General features: G+C 40.1%; 1 protein-coding gene across 1 annotated transcript in view; it reads right to left on the bottom strand.

Moving 5' to 3' along the window:
* Positions 1-10,202: 10,202 nt before the first annotated feature.
* Positions 10,203-17,167, bottom strand: part of LOC104165583 (nesprin-1-like) — a gene marked incomplete at its 5' end in the record, with an annotated part of 100,879 nt that continues 93,914 nt past the window's right edge. The window contains 1 exon segment of the mRNA XM_009705248.1: positions 10,203-10,932. Within this exon segment, the coding sequence (XP_009703550.1) occupies positions 10,692-10,932 (241 nt within the window).

Below are 17,167 nucleotides of genomic sequence, written 5' to 3'. Positions count from 1 at the left end.
CTTGAAAGAAAATGCACATTTTGTTTTGTTTAGTAGCTGGTTTTCAAATATGTTAGAAAAATCATGAATGCCCTGAAATGAGTGCAGGCTAAGATCTGAATGGAGCACAGGAATCCCTGTAGTTATGCTTATGTGCTTACACCATCATCATTCACTTGTAGCCCAGTGTGCATTAGAGCTGCTCTTTAAACACTGTACGGGCAACTTGGTGTTCTCTACAACAGAACACACAGATCAAGCTCATAATGCCTCCCTTCCTACATCCCAGAACAGTCCATTACATCGATTCAAGTGTAAATTTGGCCTAGAGGAAAAAAAGAGTTCATGGAGAGCAATTCACAACAGAGGGTCAGATTCTGATGGTACTTACAGAGGGCAAGACACCACTACACTCTGCAGATCTTCCCGGTGAAGCTGGATAAACGTGACGTGAGGTGGTATGCAGCAGACAGAAGGGTATCATAACGTGACTTGGCACATAAGGAATAACCAGTCAGCTCACAATCTCAATTATGAACACTTTCCTAGGCTCAGCTCTTGCAAGGAAGGCCTTAGATTCAACCAGTCGTCCCATGTTTGTGGTGACAACCGTGAAGGGCACCCAAGAAAGAAAAACAGTGAGTCTCAGTAATACATTCATTTACCTTGGGGCAGTTTCAGAATCCGTGCCATTAACTTGTTCATGAGATTTTAACTGAAGCAGCACCTTAATGAATATAGTAAACTTCCCATAGTTATCTGTAAAGATGATTGTCCACATATCAGACAGCTGAATGTAGCTATTCAATTGATTAAACAAATTCTATGATACAAAAATGGCAACTTTTTTCATATGTACTTCTGAATTATGCTCTCACGTATGCAAACAATCGTGCCTGACATTTGGTAATTGTTATTTCACAAGATGCTATTTTATGTGTGTGTGTATATATATGTCTATATATACATATATATTTGCAGCTGACAAACCAGTACTACCTGAATACCTGGTGCTGGATATTAAATAAAAATATATAGTGTGTAAAAAAAAAAAAAAAAAAAAATTGAAAGAAAACTATTCAAGGCAGCTAATTATGCTTTTACCAAAACATAGTGATGTCTCTGGACAGCTAATGAAAGAATTATTTTATAATGTTTATACATGGATTTTTTTTTTTTAAAAAAAACCAAACATCCAAAAACCAAAAACACCCCTAGAAACATAGGCAATGTAATACCAGCACAAGCCAAACAGAAAGAGACCAGATGAACTTGCTTTGCTTGAGAATATGGTTGTTACTGAATTACTACAAAAAGCTTGGGAGGAGATGAGGGATGTGTAGCACGCACGCAGTTAGTGCCTCCGAGTTTCCGACAGTATGTGAAGGCTTCTCTGGTTTGTAGTGGTTCGAGCCGTGTCTCAATGTTGCAGACTTTGTCTCAGGTAAAACTCCCAGTTGGGGTAAAATAATTTAATGAGAGTTTCTTGGTGTGCATTTGTAGTATATCTATTATGTTTCAGTACCATCCCTTGATGATTTTTCTCCTCCTGTACATTGAGGGGTTTAATAATTTAAAAATATAATTAAAGAAATAATTGGAACAGAGCTCCCAAGGGTATCGCAAGGACTGTCAGCAGGTCACTGGACTTTAAATAGAAAAAAAAGAAGAAACAAAAGAAAACCCAAATCACCCCCTTCGTCCAAGCCAGGGTTTGTAGTGGAGCCTCCATCCGTTCCAATTGATGCTGATTGATTCCTTAAGAGTTGTGCCAAATGTTTAAAATGAAACAAACTACCAGCAAAGTAAAAATTCTGCCTCACTAGGGCCTTAGTCTTATCACAGGCTTTGGTAGGAACACAGCAAGCCTCTCTTGTGTATATAATACCCTGCTTTAAAATTAGAATGCAACCCGACTTGAAGCTAAAGGGATTCTGTATATAAGGTATTCTCAGCTGAACTTATGTGAAGTGCATTTCTCACTTTGAATGAAGAGATGGCTATTTTCAATGCTATCTACAACTGTAATATAGAGATGTGAATGACCGTATTGTAAAACAAAACAAACCAGTCCTTGCTGTCACCTGCAACTATAGCATAATCTCAAATTGATTTGAGAATTTTAAATTAATATTTGCCTAATATTAATGTCCTACCCTTTCTACTTGCTATTCCTTTTCATCTTTCAAATGTAGATAGCCTTATGTCCTGAAAGTTGTTTTCGAAGTGATTGTTGCCCATAAGGGTATTTGGTTTTAAAAAAAAAAAAAAAAAAAAAAGTTTGCATTCAAATGTGCCTACAGAAACAAACAAAAAAAATTTAAAAAAATGTATATGCTGCCATCTTGCAAATTAGTATGCTGTGTACTCCTGTGTGCCTATAATTAGAAGTCTGTTTCTTCAGAAAGTGCCCATTGGAAAATGAAGGGATAGACTGCTGGTCACGAGACTCGCATTAACAAGCCACTTTATGTATCATCTTATTGTATACACTATACAACTAATGCTTTTGTGTGCACTATGTAGTCTGTCAATGGCAAGTCCTTTCTTTGGTGTAGACGCAGCTGCCATATGTATTTGTTGAAGTATTCTGTTCTTTCGCTGATGCATATAAAATTACCGATGTCTTTGTTTTGGTGAGGTTTTTCTTTTTCTTTGTTTTGCACCAAAACAAGCTCTAAAAAAGTCTAAATGAAAAGTCCAGTAGGCTACCTGATTGGTGAAAGATTTTTATCAATGTATTTGATGTTGAAAATAAAGAATTAACCAGAGCACTTTGTTTTGTCAGTTATCTTTGGCATAGTTTTGAAAACATGTTTCCCCTTCTCCGCTTATTGTTTTCCAGTCGCCAGTGAAATGGTACATTATTTTTTACAGAAACAGAAGGTGTCTGTTTCTGTGCATCTAAGTGAAATTTGTTTCTTAATTAGTTTCTTCACCTTTCCCAAAAAACATCAGAGAGTAGCCATATCTAGAGTCCACAACGTGTTAGGTCTAGTCTCTAGTATTCCTAAGGACACCTGGGAAGTCACCCAAGTACTTAGAACGTTATATGCTTTAATGTACTTAGTATTTTATATGTTTTAATGTGATTAGTATTTCAGATGCTCTGAATTCCTTATTTGGGCTTATGAAACAAGAGGTGGAAGAGAGAAATTGTGTGAATTCAGCCTTCTGTGGTTGACTGCCACTTAACATGAGTTAGCTAATAGCAAGTAAAATACCATTTCTTTCCCAAGTGAAAGCTAGTCCTCAGGGAAAAAAATTGTCTTGGTTAAGCTGTGAGGAAGAGGATGAAAAGAAATGAAAGATACTTTTATTGACATAACAACACTTTAAACTTAACCCTATCCTGTAAAATACTGTCAAAATTAGATTTGGTCTTCGCAAAGAGTCAAACCAGTAATCTATAGCATTTACATATGTATGTCGTTATTTCAAAACTTGTAGATACATATCTATCAGTAGCATAAAGACAATACAGTCCCTATGTTGGTTTTTTTTCATCTGTTTGCTGTGCTGTGCTGGCTCTGAGTGGGGCTATTGGCTCATAGGTTCTTCTCTTTTCCTACGTGAAGATATATGTAAAAGGTCTTTGTTTTTATGTGATGTTACACTATACATAACTTGAAAGGAAAAAATGGTAAGATTATTACCTTAATTCTAACTATCATCTCAATGATTAAGACAAGACAGGCAATATACTTTGTCCATGTGACACCCCACTCTATAGCTTGTCAAACATGAAAGCAAATAGCCTAGTCAGACTCCAGAAAAAAGTTGGGGAATTTAGGGATTTGTAAGTGCCAAGTAGAACTGAGCAATGGTTCCAAATCATATGACTCTTCTGCAACATGCTTTCATGACCCAGCGCTTGATGGAGACTTGCTACTTTGGCCACGAAGGGTGGGCCAGAGTAATATGAACTAATCGCACATGCACATCTGCTCAAAATAATACAATTGTTTTCAACACTGACTCAAAAATCTAACAACATTCAATGGCTTTATACAATTTTTTATCCACAGAACCAAATGAGCACTGAGGTCAAATGCTCTCAAGTTCATGGAGAGCTGGCTTAAGATGACAGCTGCTACGTGATACTGAACTCACAGGCTCAATCAAAAAAGCAGCTGGACCGCAGAATACTCCTGCAAAATCAAAGACCTGACACTCCTAAATGAAAAACCGAAAAGCTAAAGTCTGAGCATACTTACATCTGCAAAAATTGTAACACTTTGGACGGGCAAAGCAGTGCACGATACCTGAGGCGAGGAGCACGGCGTGACCACGCAGCATCACAGGGAGCTGTATGAGCCGAGCCGAGCTGGGAAGGCACCGCTGGAGGTGGTCAAGTCCCATCCTGGGCTCAAGCTGGGTCTCCTGCAGAACATTCCTCAGGACCACGTCCAGTCGAGTTTGGAATAGCCACAAAAGGAGGCTCTACTACCTCTCCGAGCAACCTGTGCCAGTGTTCGACCACCCTCACATTAAAAAATGTTTTCCCATGCTCAGATGGAATTTCATGTAGTTAATTTGTGCTCAGTGCCTCTTGCCCTGTCAGTGGAGACAACTGTCTCCCTCTTCTTCATTCCCTCCCATCATGTGGCTTCTGTGCTGGGAGAAGGTGGATGAGATGTCACCTTGCTCAGACCCCCGGAGGACGAACCCCCCAGGAAAAGGCCTTCTGCAGCCAGGCACTGGGCACGTTTCCGCGGCCAGGAGCCAGCTGGGACTCCAGCTTCATTCCCCATTTCTTCTGTTTGTTGGCTGAAGCAATTTGAGAAATCTCACAGCCAGGACGTATCTTTCTCTTTCACTGTCTCAGCTCTGCAGGGCACGGCCCCCTCGCTCCCCTCAGACAAGGCCTGGCAGCCGGCGGCCCCCTCCCTCCAGGCGCCCGTACACCCGCGCACAGCCGTATGCGCTGGGCTCCCCCCGCGCCCCTGCCTTCTCTCTCCCCCGACATGTATGTGGCGCATGGCCTGTTCCAGAGTATTTAAGCAACTAGAAAGCTATGGCATAGTTAAGGCATCATCAAAGAACACACCTGACTTCTACTTCTCTGTTAATTAAGGCAATCCCCTTGTTACGCAATGACAACAGCTTCTTAATGGGCTACAACTTGGTGTTCTCAGCCAGTGGGGCACCCGCCTTCTTTAAAAGCCTTGTGGTCATGCTTATTCTTCAGAATTAAATGATGGATTTTTCTTTTTTTTCAAACAGATACTGCCACATTAAAAGCCCCATGAAGCAGCTGTTTCTTAGGCGGGAAATGTGTTATTTCTCTTTCCTCTGCATTATGCTGCCTGTCTCCACCTCCCATGCAGTGAAGAGGAGAGGAAAATCCAAACATGTAAAACACCACTCATCAGCACGCTCACAGAGAAAGAATGCCCATGGAAGGGCACTGCCTGCATCGTTCTTCTTATGCCCAGCCAGGCTCCAATTACTACCATTCACCGTGGCATCCTGCAGACAGAGGGACTCAAGTGTAAAAGCGTTCATGGGTCTTCACAAAAATTCACCATCAAAATAGTAACATTTGGCACTCATCTCAGCAGGAGCAAGGCTGACTAGCTCTTGTGTCCCTCTGACATCTCTGTGTTGCAGTATTTAGCTGTCACTCTGCTAATGTCTTCATTTCTGCAGGCATACAGGTGATATAAAATTTATCTCCTGCTGTTCTCCATTCCTACGTAGTTGCACACCATGCCAGTACATTACCACTTTAAACAGCTGAAAAATGTGCATGTGAGAAAGGTTGTGCTTCAGGATTTTTTTGAGCCAGATTTTGTAACACCTGCTTGGGACTGAGAAATTTTTCTCCTCTACACACAAAGACTACAGACTCCTTTCTAAGACAGAAGGATTTGCCTCTTGTCAGATGTCCTTTTTATTTTCCCCTCACCCCTTGAGAGCCTGTTGTCAATGGAAAGGTGAAAAAAGTACGTTATACCACAGAGGTAAGTAAAAAGTGCTACCTGCTTTGCGGTGAGAGTCACAGTAGGGCACATATGAGCTTAAAAGTTTAGGCATTCATATGAAAGCAGAAAAGTTCCAGTCTAACTTTTGCAGGACTATTTTTTGCTTATGTTAAATCTGAAAATAGGAAATAAACTTCAGCTCTGAAATTTCTTCTTTGTATCTATCTATCCCAACCAAAATCCTACAGCACCATGCTTTCTTCCAGCACTTTTCTTCCCCTTGCCCCCAGGGGCTGCTCTCCTGGCTGCACAATGCTTCAAGTTTAGCAAAGGAGTCAAAACTGCAACCATGTGTTTTAACCTGCAGCTCAACGGTCAGGAGAGCCTCTCAGACAATATTTGAGTTACTTACAAAGAGAACACTACAGACCTAAGTGTCCCACTTCTTAGATAGGCTAGTGAGCACTTCCATAAAAAAGTGAACTCTGGCAGCTTTCCTTCCAGCTGTTTTTAAAACAATGGAATGAAAAAATCCCACAATTACAACATCAATAATAGCAGTCTCCCAGGAATTACAACATGCCCGAAAATGCAAAGAGCCTGACCTGAGTAACCTTTGTGCAAACTACATCCATGTCTGCATCTCCCCTGACACAGAAGAGCTCGGTGGCTCACCTCTCCTCAGGCCACCTCTCATACAAAAATCAGACAATATTTTCTTAAAGCCTCCTCTCTCTTCCAAAAATCAAATGCGATATTGTTTTACTCAGACCTCATTGTGGTCAAATCCATTTGCTACATATCAGGTCTTTAAATAGACTTTTACTGAACCAGTAAGTTTTGACCAGTTCATTTTTTGAATGATACATTAAGCAGCATCAAACAACAGAAGTCACAGCTTTCAGTTCCTGTCTGCTTTTAGAGCAATCTTTTAATATAATTCTGATTTCTAGCATATAACCAGGCCTTAGTCTATAACAAGTCTTCAGTGCTTACGCTTGCAGTTATTAATTTCCTTTTTTCTTGTTTCACAGATTTTTACCTATTGCGCTTTTTGAGAAGACAAACTAATTCGCTAAATCATTCCTATTTATCTCTTTATTGTGGAATATTATTAGAATATTCCAATGTTCTTAATATTATTAAAACAAGCATAACTTCTCCCAAATAGAAGTTTCACATCTGTGTCCCTCTAGGTCTAATTATGACCAAATAGTGCAACAACAATAGAATTCAGCTGGCTATAGTGCATTTCACAACATTGCTGCCAAGGTTAAAACCAGCCAGCCAGCACCTAGACTAGTTCCCTTCTGTAGAGAACTCTGTGAATATAAAACACACATTCTTCCCCCAAAGTCAAAAGATAAATGACCCCCTCCCTCCAACTCCCACCCCCTCCAACTTAGGCAAACACTGGTTTAGATGAATTCTACAATTGATGGCTGCAAGAGCTGAACAATTTTATAGCCAGACCACCCAGCTTAAAGACAAACCTCACTATGGCATTTCCTGCTCTTTTCCTTTCCATGATCCATTACTTTAAACACCAAATAAAATATGGGAGGTGCAAGTGAGAAGATCAATGCTCTCCTCTTGCTTAAAAATTTCTTCTCCTTGACTCTGTTCTTATTCCCCAGAATCCTCCTACATTTGCTAAATCCTGATAGCATCTGTAGTTTGAAGACTGTGAGCAACCAGTTTCTGTTATGCCTTTGAACATGCACACGGATGCACACGATGATGATGAGCAAGTTGAGAGATGCTATCAGTTGTAAACAGGTTTCTCAACCACAAATAGCGCAAGACTCTGAGGGCCAGGGATGACTGTTTGTAAGACAATCCCAGTAGCTTTGTCCTCGTTCAATAACCAGCTGTAGGAGAAAGTTCTAAGGAAGGAGAAAGCAAGTCTGCAGGTGTTCACAGCATTTGCAGTGGAGCTGGAAGGGTGGCAAACCAGTGGTGAGAAACTATCAACCTGATGCAGAATGAAGCGGTTATTGCTGCTGGAACAGGGAGGCCAATAGGCAATGGGTATCATCATGCTCATAGCTGTGAGGAATAAGGGCACACTATTTCTCTCAACTTCAGATCATTTGTGCTCCTAACACTGTCAGACATCTCTAAATACTACTTTTCAGTCCGCCTTCAGATTTTGTAAAACACAGTCCACAAATCAAACTCCACAAACAGATGCAGTAAATTCATGGCAAATGATGCTTGTGATTTTGCACTATTATCATTATAAGCATAATGAGACAGTGCCTTGATATTACCACACAATCTGGAGTTGCTGAGCAACCAGTTTCCATTATGCCTTTAAACACCCACCAGTTATGAGCAACTACAGGCCAGTAAGCAGGGTTCAGAGTTGCAAGATGCATCAAGCTGCGGGGATGATCAAGCCTCCACAGCAGCTACTGCATCTATCTACAGCAGAAAATGGGGAAAAAAAATAATGCAGTAATGACTGGAGTTCTCCAAGATGCAGAGTCTACTTTCTCTATGCTTGAACACGTGCCTTCAACACAGGCCCAGAGTTCTGCAGCTCCTGTAATGCCTTTCCTCATGCCTTGCAGCCAGGGCTCGAGACTCATTACCAGAAATCAGTCCCTTGTATTTGCAGAGCCCAAGTAGGTGAGGTGCTTAGATGATAGGTTGCAGGCTTAGCACAGAGACATGGCATCTCAGACTCTAACTTGTGCGTTTCTTACAAGGTTTGTCCACACCCAAGTCCTCTGTGACAGCATCCCAGTGAGAAAGAGGTAGGCAGAGGGAGCAGCTTGACATTATCAGGATGAGAAAGATGCCCAGGCTGCAAAGCTGTCTACTGCCACTGGCTGCAATGCTTGACAGCTTTCAGGGTATGTTCCCCACCGCATTCCTTATCTCTGTCTACTCAGAATCAGCAATTATGGATACTCATCTAGCCCAGCATAACTCCTGAACATCAATGAAGAAAACTAAGCCTTGAAAAAAATACATACTTGTGTCAGTCCAAGTCTGGATCTCAGACACTGAAGATAACTTTGTTGACATACAAAATCCTTTTCAGGAAAATGTTAACGTTACACTAACCTGCAAAGGAAGCTGTAGCTTGACTCCTCCAAACACTGGAGCTCAGCTTGTGGTACTCTACCTCTGACCACCCTCCTCTCATACCAGCTCAAATGATGACATCCCAGAAAAGTAATCCTACGTAACAGCAATTAATGTGCTTGTATTTTCTTCTGGCTTTTTTGTTTCTGTTATGTAGGCCAATATATTCTAAGTAAAAACATTTAACTCACAGGAAAAGTTCACATTGTGTGTCATGGCTTAAAAAAACCCGAACTTATTAAAGAGCAGTAACTTAGAGCCATGCTTACAGCCATTTTTTTGAAAAATTGAAAAGAATCCTGTTTTGGTTGAGTACTGACTAAGAAGCTGGGGAAAGTGTCTGCCACTGCTCAGACTGCAAGTTTTCTGCAATATTTCTGGAAAACTTAAGAGTTTTCAATTTGCTCTTCTGCTATTTATGCTTATGTTTTGGGCATATTCCACTAGGCTAACTATTAGTAAAGCATAAACATCTATCTTGGTGTTAAATTGCTATGGTAAATATTAAGAAGTTTCCAGTACACCCACAGAAGAAAGTCTGCTTCAGTGTGGACTGGTACAACCTCAATTGCCAAAGGTCACACATGAGTGCATACATAAAATCACACACACACAGAAACAACAAAAGAGTGAGAATGAACTTCTAAGAAGTAGTTTGAGAAAAAAACAACTGAAATGACCAATCATTAATTCAAAATACAGACAGTTTTCATTAGCACAACTTCTAACGTGATACTTTCCCATGTATTCTACCATTCGTCAAGTCTTCCAGATCTTCTCATTCAAACATATACCTAATACCATTAATTTGTTACAGAATTTTAAAAATCATTTCAGAAGTGCAGCATATGTATGTCTTCTAATTTTTTTATACCATACATATCTCATTCTAAACTTAGAGCCTTCCGTAGTTGTCATTAAAAAGCACATAGACAAAATATTTTATGGTATCTATAATAAATGCAAATAAATCAATACAAACAAAACTTGGCTTAGCAAACTGTACATACATAAATATGTTCTCTGTTTTTCAACTTGACATTCAACATTTTTCCTCATAAAATCTTTTACGATCTTATTTATTACATCCTTTTTTTTTTAACCTTAAAAAAGTGCTTCTCAGATTTACACCTTGTGCATCCAAAGCAAAAGTTAGAACATCATGCCCAAAACAGAAACCATGGGGAATAATACATTACCATACCAGATCCTTTAGAATTGTATGTTACAAATGCTCTACAATTTCTTTAGTATTGGTTATTTCATATACTGTAGATACTGAGAGGCTGTTAACAAAGACTGGCTAATGGCTCATTTAGAGCAGCACACAGGAAAAGGATCTACAGTATCAAGTCCTTGGCTATGCATAGTACAAGGCGATGACCTGGATATAAAGTGGCTAAAAGATCCAGAATGCTGGACAGAAGGACATTTCCCTCACACACATCACATCCCCCTTAGTAGCCAGGATGTGAGTACTGAAACGATGCTACTCAGGGTAATACGCTGTGCAGCTGGACACTGATATACTGATCGTCACTAGATGAGTGCCCGCAGAGAACGACAGGGACACAGCAGTGGCTACAGCAGGTAGGAAAAGCTGCCACACTGAATCCTGTCACCCTTCAAAACCATCCTGCCTCCTAGCTAGCACTCCAGCAAGGTTACCTGCCATCTCACAGGTCTCCTTCATAAGGGAGGTGGACCATTCATGTATTTTAGCATGGGGTGGAATGAGCGGGCAAAGTTGTTGGCCATAGTACAGCTGTAGTCCTCCTCGGTCATTGGCACCAGGCAAGCCAGCCCGATCAGGAGCAGCAAGAGGAGCTGAAGTGGCAGAGCGGCTCTGAGGACTCTGAGGAAGAAGGACGGGTGCTGCCAGGCCGGCCCGGCCTCAGAATGGGAGGAACCTGAGCCACCTCTTGTGGACCTGAGAAAAGAGGACGGACAGGTGAATACGCTAAAACACTACTGCAGCAGAGGATCCCTCAGGCACTGAGCCTTCCCTGACGGCCGGTTTACAATTTGTACAGACTTCAATTGACAACTGCAGACGTATTTTTCACTGAACATGCTATTTCCCTAACGGTCTTAAGAGACCTCATATTTCTAGACTGGGTAGGAAAACACCAAATGATCACAAGAGAATGGGCTTTGTGACCCCACAGCCCTTTCGTCAATTATGAGGAAGACTCTCCACTTAAAGCACTGTGCTCCAGAGAAAAGGAAAATAAAAGGTGGGCCATCCCTGTCACGTGTTCAATGCCACTGTCTAAAGAGGAAGTCTCCTCGTTTAAAACGGCAGTGGCATTTGGTCTGCAGTAGTTTCTACATTCATGTTTGTACATAGATTCTGCATTAAGATTCAGTTACATCAATCTTCAATTAATTAATACACCAATATGCAAGCAACAGAGACTCATTTTCTACAAAGTACATTGTATTTTGAATCTTGCACTGAATCAGCAGTTAAAATCTTCAAACAATTTGCTTCAAGAACTCTTCCATTAAGACATTTGGTCATGAATTTTGTCTTAGACATGTTGCTATAAAACATCCATGTGGCTGCTATGATGATGAAGCACCAGAATAGCTACGGTTTGCTAGGGTTTAAGAGACAAAAATGGTCATAAGGATGGATTTAGTCTCAACTTGAAGGTGTGGGAGGTCAGGCTTGTTGGCTGAGGTCAAATGCTCCCCAATAAAGCAAGTAGGAGGCAATGGTTCCTTAGTGTCTCCTTGCCTTCCCCTTTTCCTTTTGATCCTGTCTCCCAGATAAATCTGAATCTGTGTGAGAAAGCACGCAAAGACCAAAATATCATCTTCAAAACTCTCCCAGGCTTGGAAAGGGTCCCCTTCCCACATGTTCACAAAAGAATTCTTTCTATGCTTGAGATTATTTTTATTGTCTTGTTCATATATGTGTACCATCCCACTATGAAGACTTCAAGAAAGCCAGACAGATTTGGTAAAGTTTACATGACCAACAGATACGCAACCACTCAAGTACGCTAAATGATTAACTTGACCTAAATATCCCAAGAAGGAGCGATGATCAAAACATCAGATCGCATGGTGTTTGAATCCATGTTACTGTAGCCTGGATGGAAAGCTGCTTATCGCATAATGTAAGATCATGTATTATAAAGAACATATTTAAAGGATATGGCACATTTAACAGTATCAGAGCATTCCATATTAAAGTTCAATTAGATCGGGACTTCTACTGTCTGAGAATCCCAAGACAGAAAGTTAATGGACTGAGGTAGGAACAAAGGGAACAAGGAGTGCTGAATTACCTTGCAAGCATTTGATTGCAGAGTCTACCTATTTAACAAGGCTCTTGTTGCACAAATGTTGTTAATCCCAATCAAAAAAGGCCACATCTCTGCAGTTGGTAACTGCTGTTTGATAATGAGCAAAGTCTGAATTTTCTTAATTGACTCAAGAGTTACTCTGGGGCAACACTGGGTGTTGGAATGGGAATTTCCAAAAAGCAGAATCAAAAGGAAGGAGGCAAAATTAGCATCTGATTTTTTCCTTTTCTTTTCTTTTCCTACGGCTTTAGGAGCACAATCTAGCACTTTTTGCTTTGTGTTTTACCAAAAAAAGAAAAAGAGTGGTAATGTGTAAGCTGCATGGCTGATCTCAACAAGGAACATAAACTTTCTTTCAAAATTTAAAACAGTTCATAGCAAAGTTTTTCAAAACACTTTTTCTGCCATGAAGTAGGGTGTTGAACAATAGTTTCTAATTTTGCACGGAAACAATTAAACAAGCAAATAATGAAACATTACGAAAACCTCTTCGGAGGGGGAGTTCTAAAAAGTTTGAGTGCCATACTGCTTGTGTTTATTGCAGGTATGCCTCTGTAATCTACATAATTGTCTGAAAAAAAATTGGCTCAGCTTAGGGTGTTTAATAGATTTGGAAAGGAGAGATGGTTAAAAATATACATTGTTAATAAAAAAGGCTCACTATTCATAAGGACCAGAAGTCCTGTTTACTCCAACAGGAGAAGGGAAACCTGAAGTACTGTATGCCACTTCAGAGAAAAATGTAATTTCTTTTTCTTAGCTTGCGTCTTTAGCTGTCTCTCTTCTGACTGCTCCACCATTTGTCATGCTGGCCCTACTCTGAGGAGGGAAGGAAGTAAGGTCATCTGCTACTCACTCCATACACAATTCCTACTAACTAGATAAAAGGGGGAGGCACAGCTGCAGACTTGGCCAACAGTAAGCTTCTTCATGTCAAGAAATCTCATAAATTAACCTAAGAAGTGCAAGCAATGGTTACCTTACTTTGGGAGTTTGTAATGTCAGTGAAATTGGAACTCCTTCCCAAGCATTTCAAGAGAAGAGAAGCTAATTTACCAGGCTATAGATAGGATGGGCAAAGTGAACTTTAATTTCAGCTCAGACGAGTACATTCTTTTAAAGATGAGAGACATTTTTTTTCCCAAAGAAAATATGGTTGAAGTAATCTATCTGTATTGCAGTAAACATCTGAAAGATTCTATTAGAAGAATTTATCATTCAAGCAAAGCTGATAGGAATAAATGAAGTGAGTTTAATGGGGAAGTGACTAACGGAATGCAGACAACAGCCTTGCATTGAAAGAGGCACTGCTGGGCTATTAGGATGTTATTAGTGGAGCTAATCAAGGATGAGTCTTAATTTAATATCTTTATGAAAAAACTATGGTACAAAATGTAAGAACAGCAAATCTCATCTGTATGATGACAGAAGTCAGAAGTCTTTGCAAATACAAAATAGGATTGGCTTCTTGCACAGAAAAAAGTGGGTGAATCCAATAGGTTTAAGTAGTAGCTCAAGGAGTTTGAAATTATAGTACATAAAGTAGCAATAAAAAACTTCTGCTATAAATTTGGAAGTTCACACTCTGAAGATAAGAGAATCTAGAGTTGTTTGACACAGGATAGCCACAAACCAATAATGTGGCTTGCGAATAGCTATGAAAAGAGACAAAAGAAATATTTCAGTTCAAGATTTCCAGAAGAGAACAGGGGTTGTTTTAATGATGTTCTATAAGGCACTAGTCAGATCTCACCTGGAGCAGTTTGTATCATTTTGGCTAACATACTTCTGAAAGATGAATTCAAACTTATACAAGCTTAAAGAAGTAAAGAAAAATGGTGTATTTCTCCTATGAAGGAAATAAAGAGCCAATAAAAATATATACACCAATATAAAATTTGACAGATACTAAAAATACCCTTTACAAAATAGTGCAGAACAGACAGAAAGCAGGGTGAACAATTGTTGAAGTAAAGCAAGGGATAATGTTGGAACAAAACCAAATTACTACCCACCTGACCATGGTTATATTCAAGCTGTACTTCCAGATAATCAGAGAAATTAAATTTGATAACAACCTTCTAAAAGACTTTTTGGTCCCACTGATTCTAACTTTTTAACATGGAGATTGCTAGAGTTACGAAGGAGAAGGTACAATGCTCTGCCCACAACAGCAGGCAACAACTCCTCTTGGTGGCCTCAGGGACTCTCTAGGAGCGACCTTGTTTGGCTGCGGTCTGACTACGATTCTCTCCCTAGCTCTCAGCATCACATCACCCCAACCTCAGATTTGGCTGACCCTGTAAAGAAGATGACTATGTCCATTTCAAAGGCAGTTAAATATGAACTTCAAGTAACAAGCTCTAAGTGAAAGCGTGGGAGATAATTGGGAGAATACCATGGCAAGGCAAGCCCAAACCTCTTGTTAGAGCTATTGCGTGGCAATGGCTGCCATTTTGTGGCCAGAGGCACAGAGTGTGCTGTGGCCTGGTCTGCTCCAGCAACAGCAAGTGACCTTTAGAGATCCACAAGTGATTTGGGGAGACCTGAGGAGAGCAGGAAATGGAGGTTGGCACTGTGGCACCAAGACTTGAATAGAGCTGCTCACGAGGGACAATGTAAACACCCCTGAGCAAACTGAACCACTATTTTAATATTTTTAACATTTTAATCACTTCAGAAAAATCCACAGGCACATATCCAGGTGTGCATTTATGACAGCTCTATTAAACTGATGAAGAAAGAGAAGTTGCTGCTTGGATTTGCTTTTCCCACTTAGCACATGATTGCTAATACCTCTTGAATGAGCATCACACTATGTATGCTTGTCTTTTTGCTGTGATAATGGGGAAGGCAAAGTGGTATCACACTTGTTATACACAAAACATGGCCTCTCTCATTTTTAGATGAACCTCCCTTCACAACCTCCCATGTGATAAACCTTCTAAAATTGGCTTTAGTTCTCCTGTATACTAAACTCTAACAGGGTTTGCTGATCCAGTGCAAGATCAAACACAAAGTACTCTGATCAGAGGCATGTCAAAATATTAAAGAACACAGTGACAGCTTGTACCGCTTTATCAGTTAAGACCACATTATACATCAGGCACAACCTGTCTGGCTTGCGCATTTGATTAAGTTTCCTATTGAGCAATGACTCATTTGTATTCCATGCTTGTCTGGATGACAAATTGAACATTGTGTTGTACTGCTACAAGATGTGTTAATAAACAGTGCTGGAAAGACTTGATCTGAAGGGTGCCGCACCAATGCCACTGCTAGAATAGAGATTGATCTCAAAGCTGCAAAGCACTGCTAGCTGCTCTTTGAGCCAGCGGCTTGCACCTACAACCAGAAACCTTCTCAAAAGGTTAGCAGAAGTGCTCTGACTATACAGGAGAGCAGAGGAGCACACACAGTATGTTTCCCGAGTACAATGTTGCTAGTGCAAGCGTGCTGATGTGCTGAAGACATCCTCCATTCCTCCTAGCTGTTAATGGCTGCAGAGTAAAGTGCCGCTCCTCCCTCTTCCCACTCCCTGTAAGAAACACAATGCCAAGCTTCACAGCAGACTGCAGTTTGGAAAAATTAATTCTCTTTCTCCATCAGACAGAAAGATGGAGTGTACATATGTCACCTATTTTCTATGTGGTTTCCTTATCTTTCAAAGAAAAAAAAAAATATCCCTAAAAATAAGGCAGCTTCTTTGTGCCAGCGGAAGCAGTGAAAAGTATCTATCCGTTCTATCTGCTGTGCTATGTGGTTTTGCAACTATGCCACTTTACTCACAGTCACTAACCACACATATAAAGCAAACCTTTTTGTTTTTAAGAAGTGTTTATGTTAATATCTACATGGTAACAAGTTTTATTCTTTATTTCATTTATATTTGAGAGTAATTTTGCTGAATAAAGCCTTGATTATGCTCGTTAAAGAAAAATAATACTCTGAAGGTATTTTTTGTCTGTTTGGTTATTGCTTAATCACTGTATTAAATCTACTGTTGCCTTCTTTCCAACATCAAATCTTTAACAGGAGTTATTTTGCAAATGAATTGGTTAATTTTTGATACAGAGAGAATAAATGAGATTTAGGACTTAATTACAAGAACAAATTCATTTTCATCACACTTTCTGACTATTTTAGGTATTGCAACGCATAAGATGCTGAAATAGCAAAAGACGTCTTTTGCCAACATACATATTGGCCCGAGCATTTACTTTTTTTTAAACTTTATAACTCTAGAGGCTAGTGAACTGATCAGTGAAAGAGTGAAGGTACACACACCACACTGACAACAACAACGCATGCAGAAGCACTGTTAGCTGCAGAGATGACAGGTTGCTGGAGACAAGGTGGAAAGCAAAAAGCTGTAGCTGCAAGCCTTCTCTCGACTGGTCAGGGAGAGACGGGGCAGGGCTGCTCCCAGAGCAACACATGGGTGCAAGCACCGGGCAAGAGTCACGGCAATGTTAGCACATTATATTGCACTTGTCTTAGGTGGGGAGAGAAAGTGACCCAAGTCTCAAAACCCTCAAATTCTGACTTTTAATTTTGAGCCTGAAGTACTGAAAACCCACAAACTGAACAAAACATTTCAAGAGGGGAAAAGAACAAAAGAAAGAAAGAAAAGGTTGTTAGTATGTCTCATCCAGATCTGTGGGTTTTGTGAATTCTGTAATATGGTATTGGCCTATTACCTGCCTTAATTTAATATCTAGAGGTAAAGAGGATGATAAAAAATGTTTGCCATGAACCTACTGGCATTTCTGTTAAATCATGCCAAAACAAAATCATCATTAAATATCATGAGTGTAAACACACACTCATCCTGATCAGGCATAGGAA

Source organism: Cariama cristata, unplaced genomic scaffold, assembly GCF_000690535.1.
Source record: "Cariama cristata isolate BGI_N322 unplaced genomic scaffold, ASM69053v1 scaffold5540, whole genome shotgun sequence".
Taxonomy (NCBI): Eukaryota; Metazoa; Chordata; class Aves; order Cariamiformes; family Cariamidae; genus Cariama; species Cariama cristata.
This window is presented reverse-complemented; position numbering and strand designations above follow the sequence as displayed.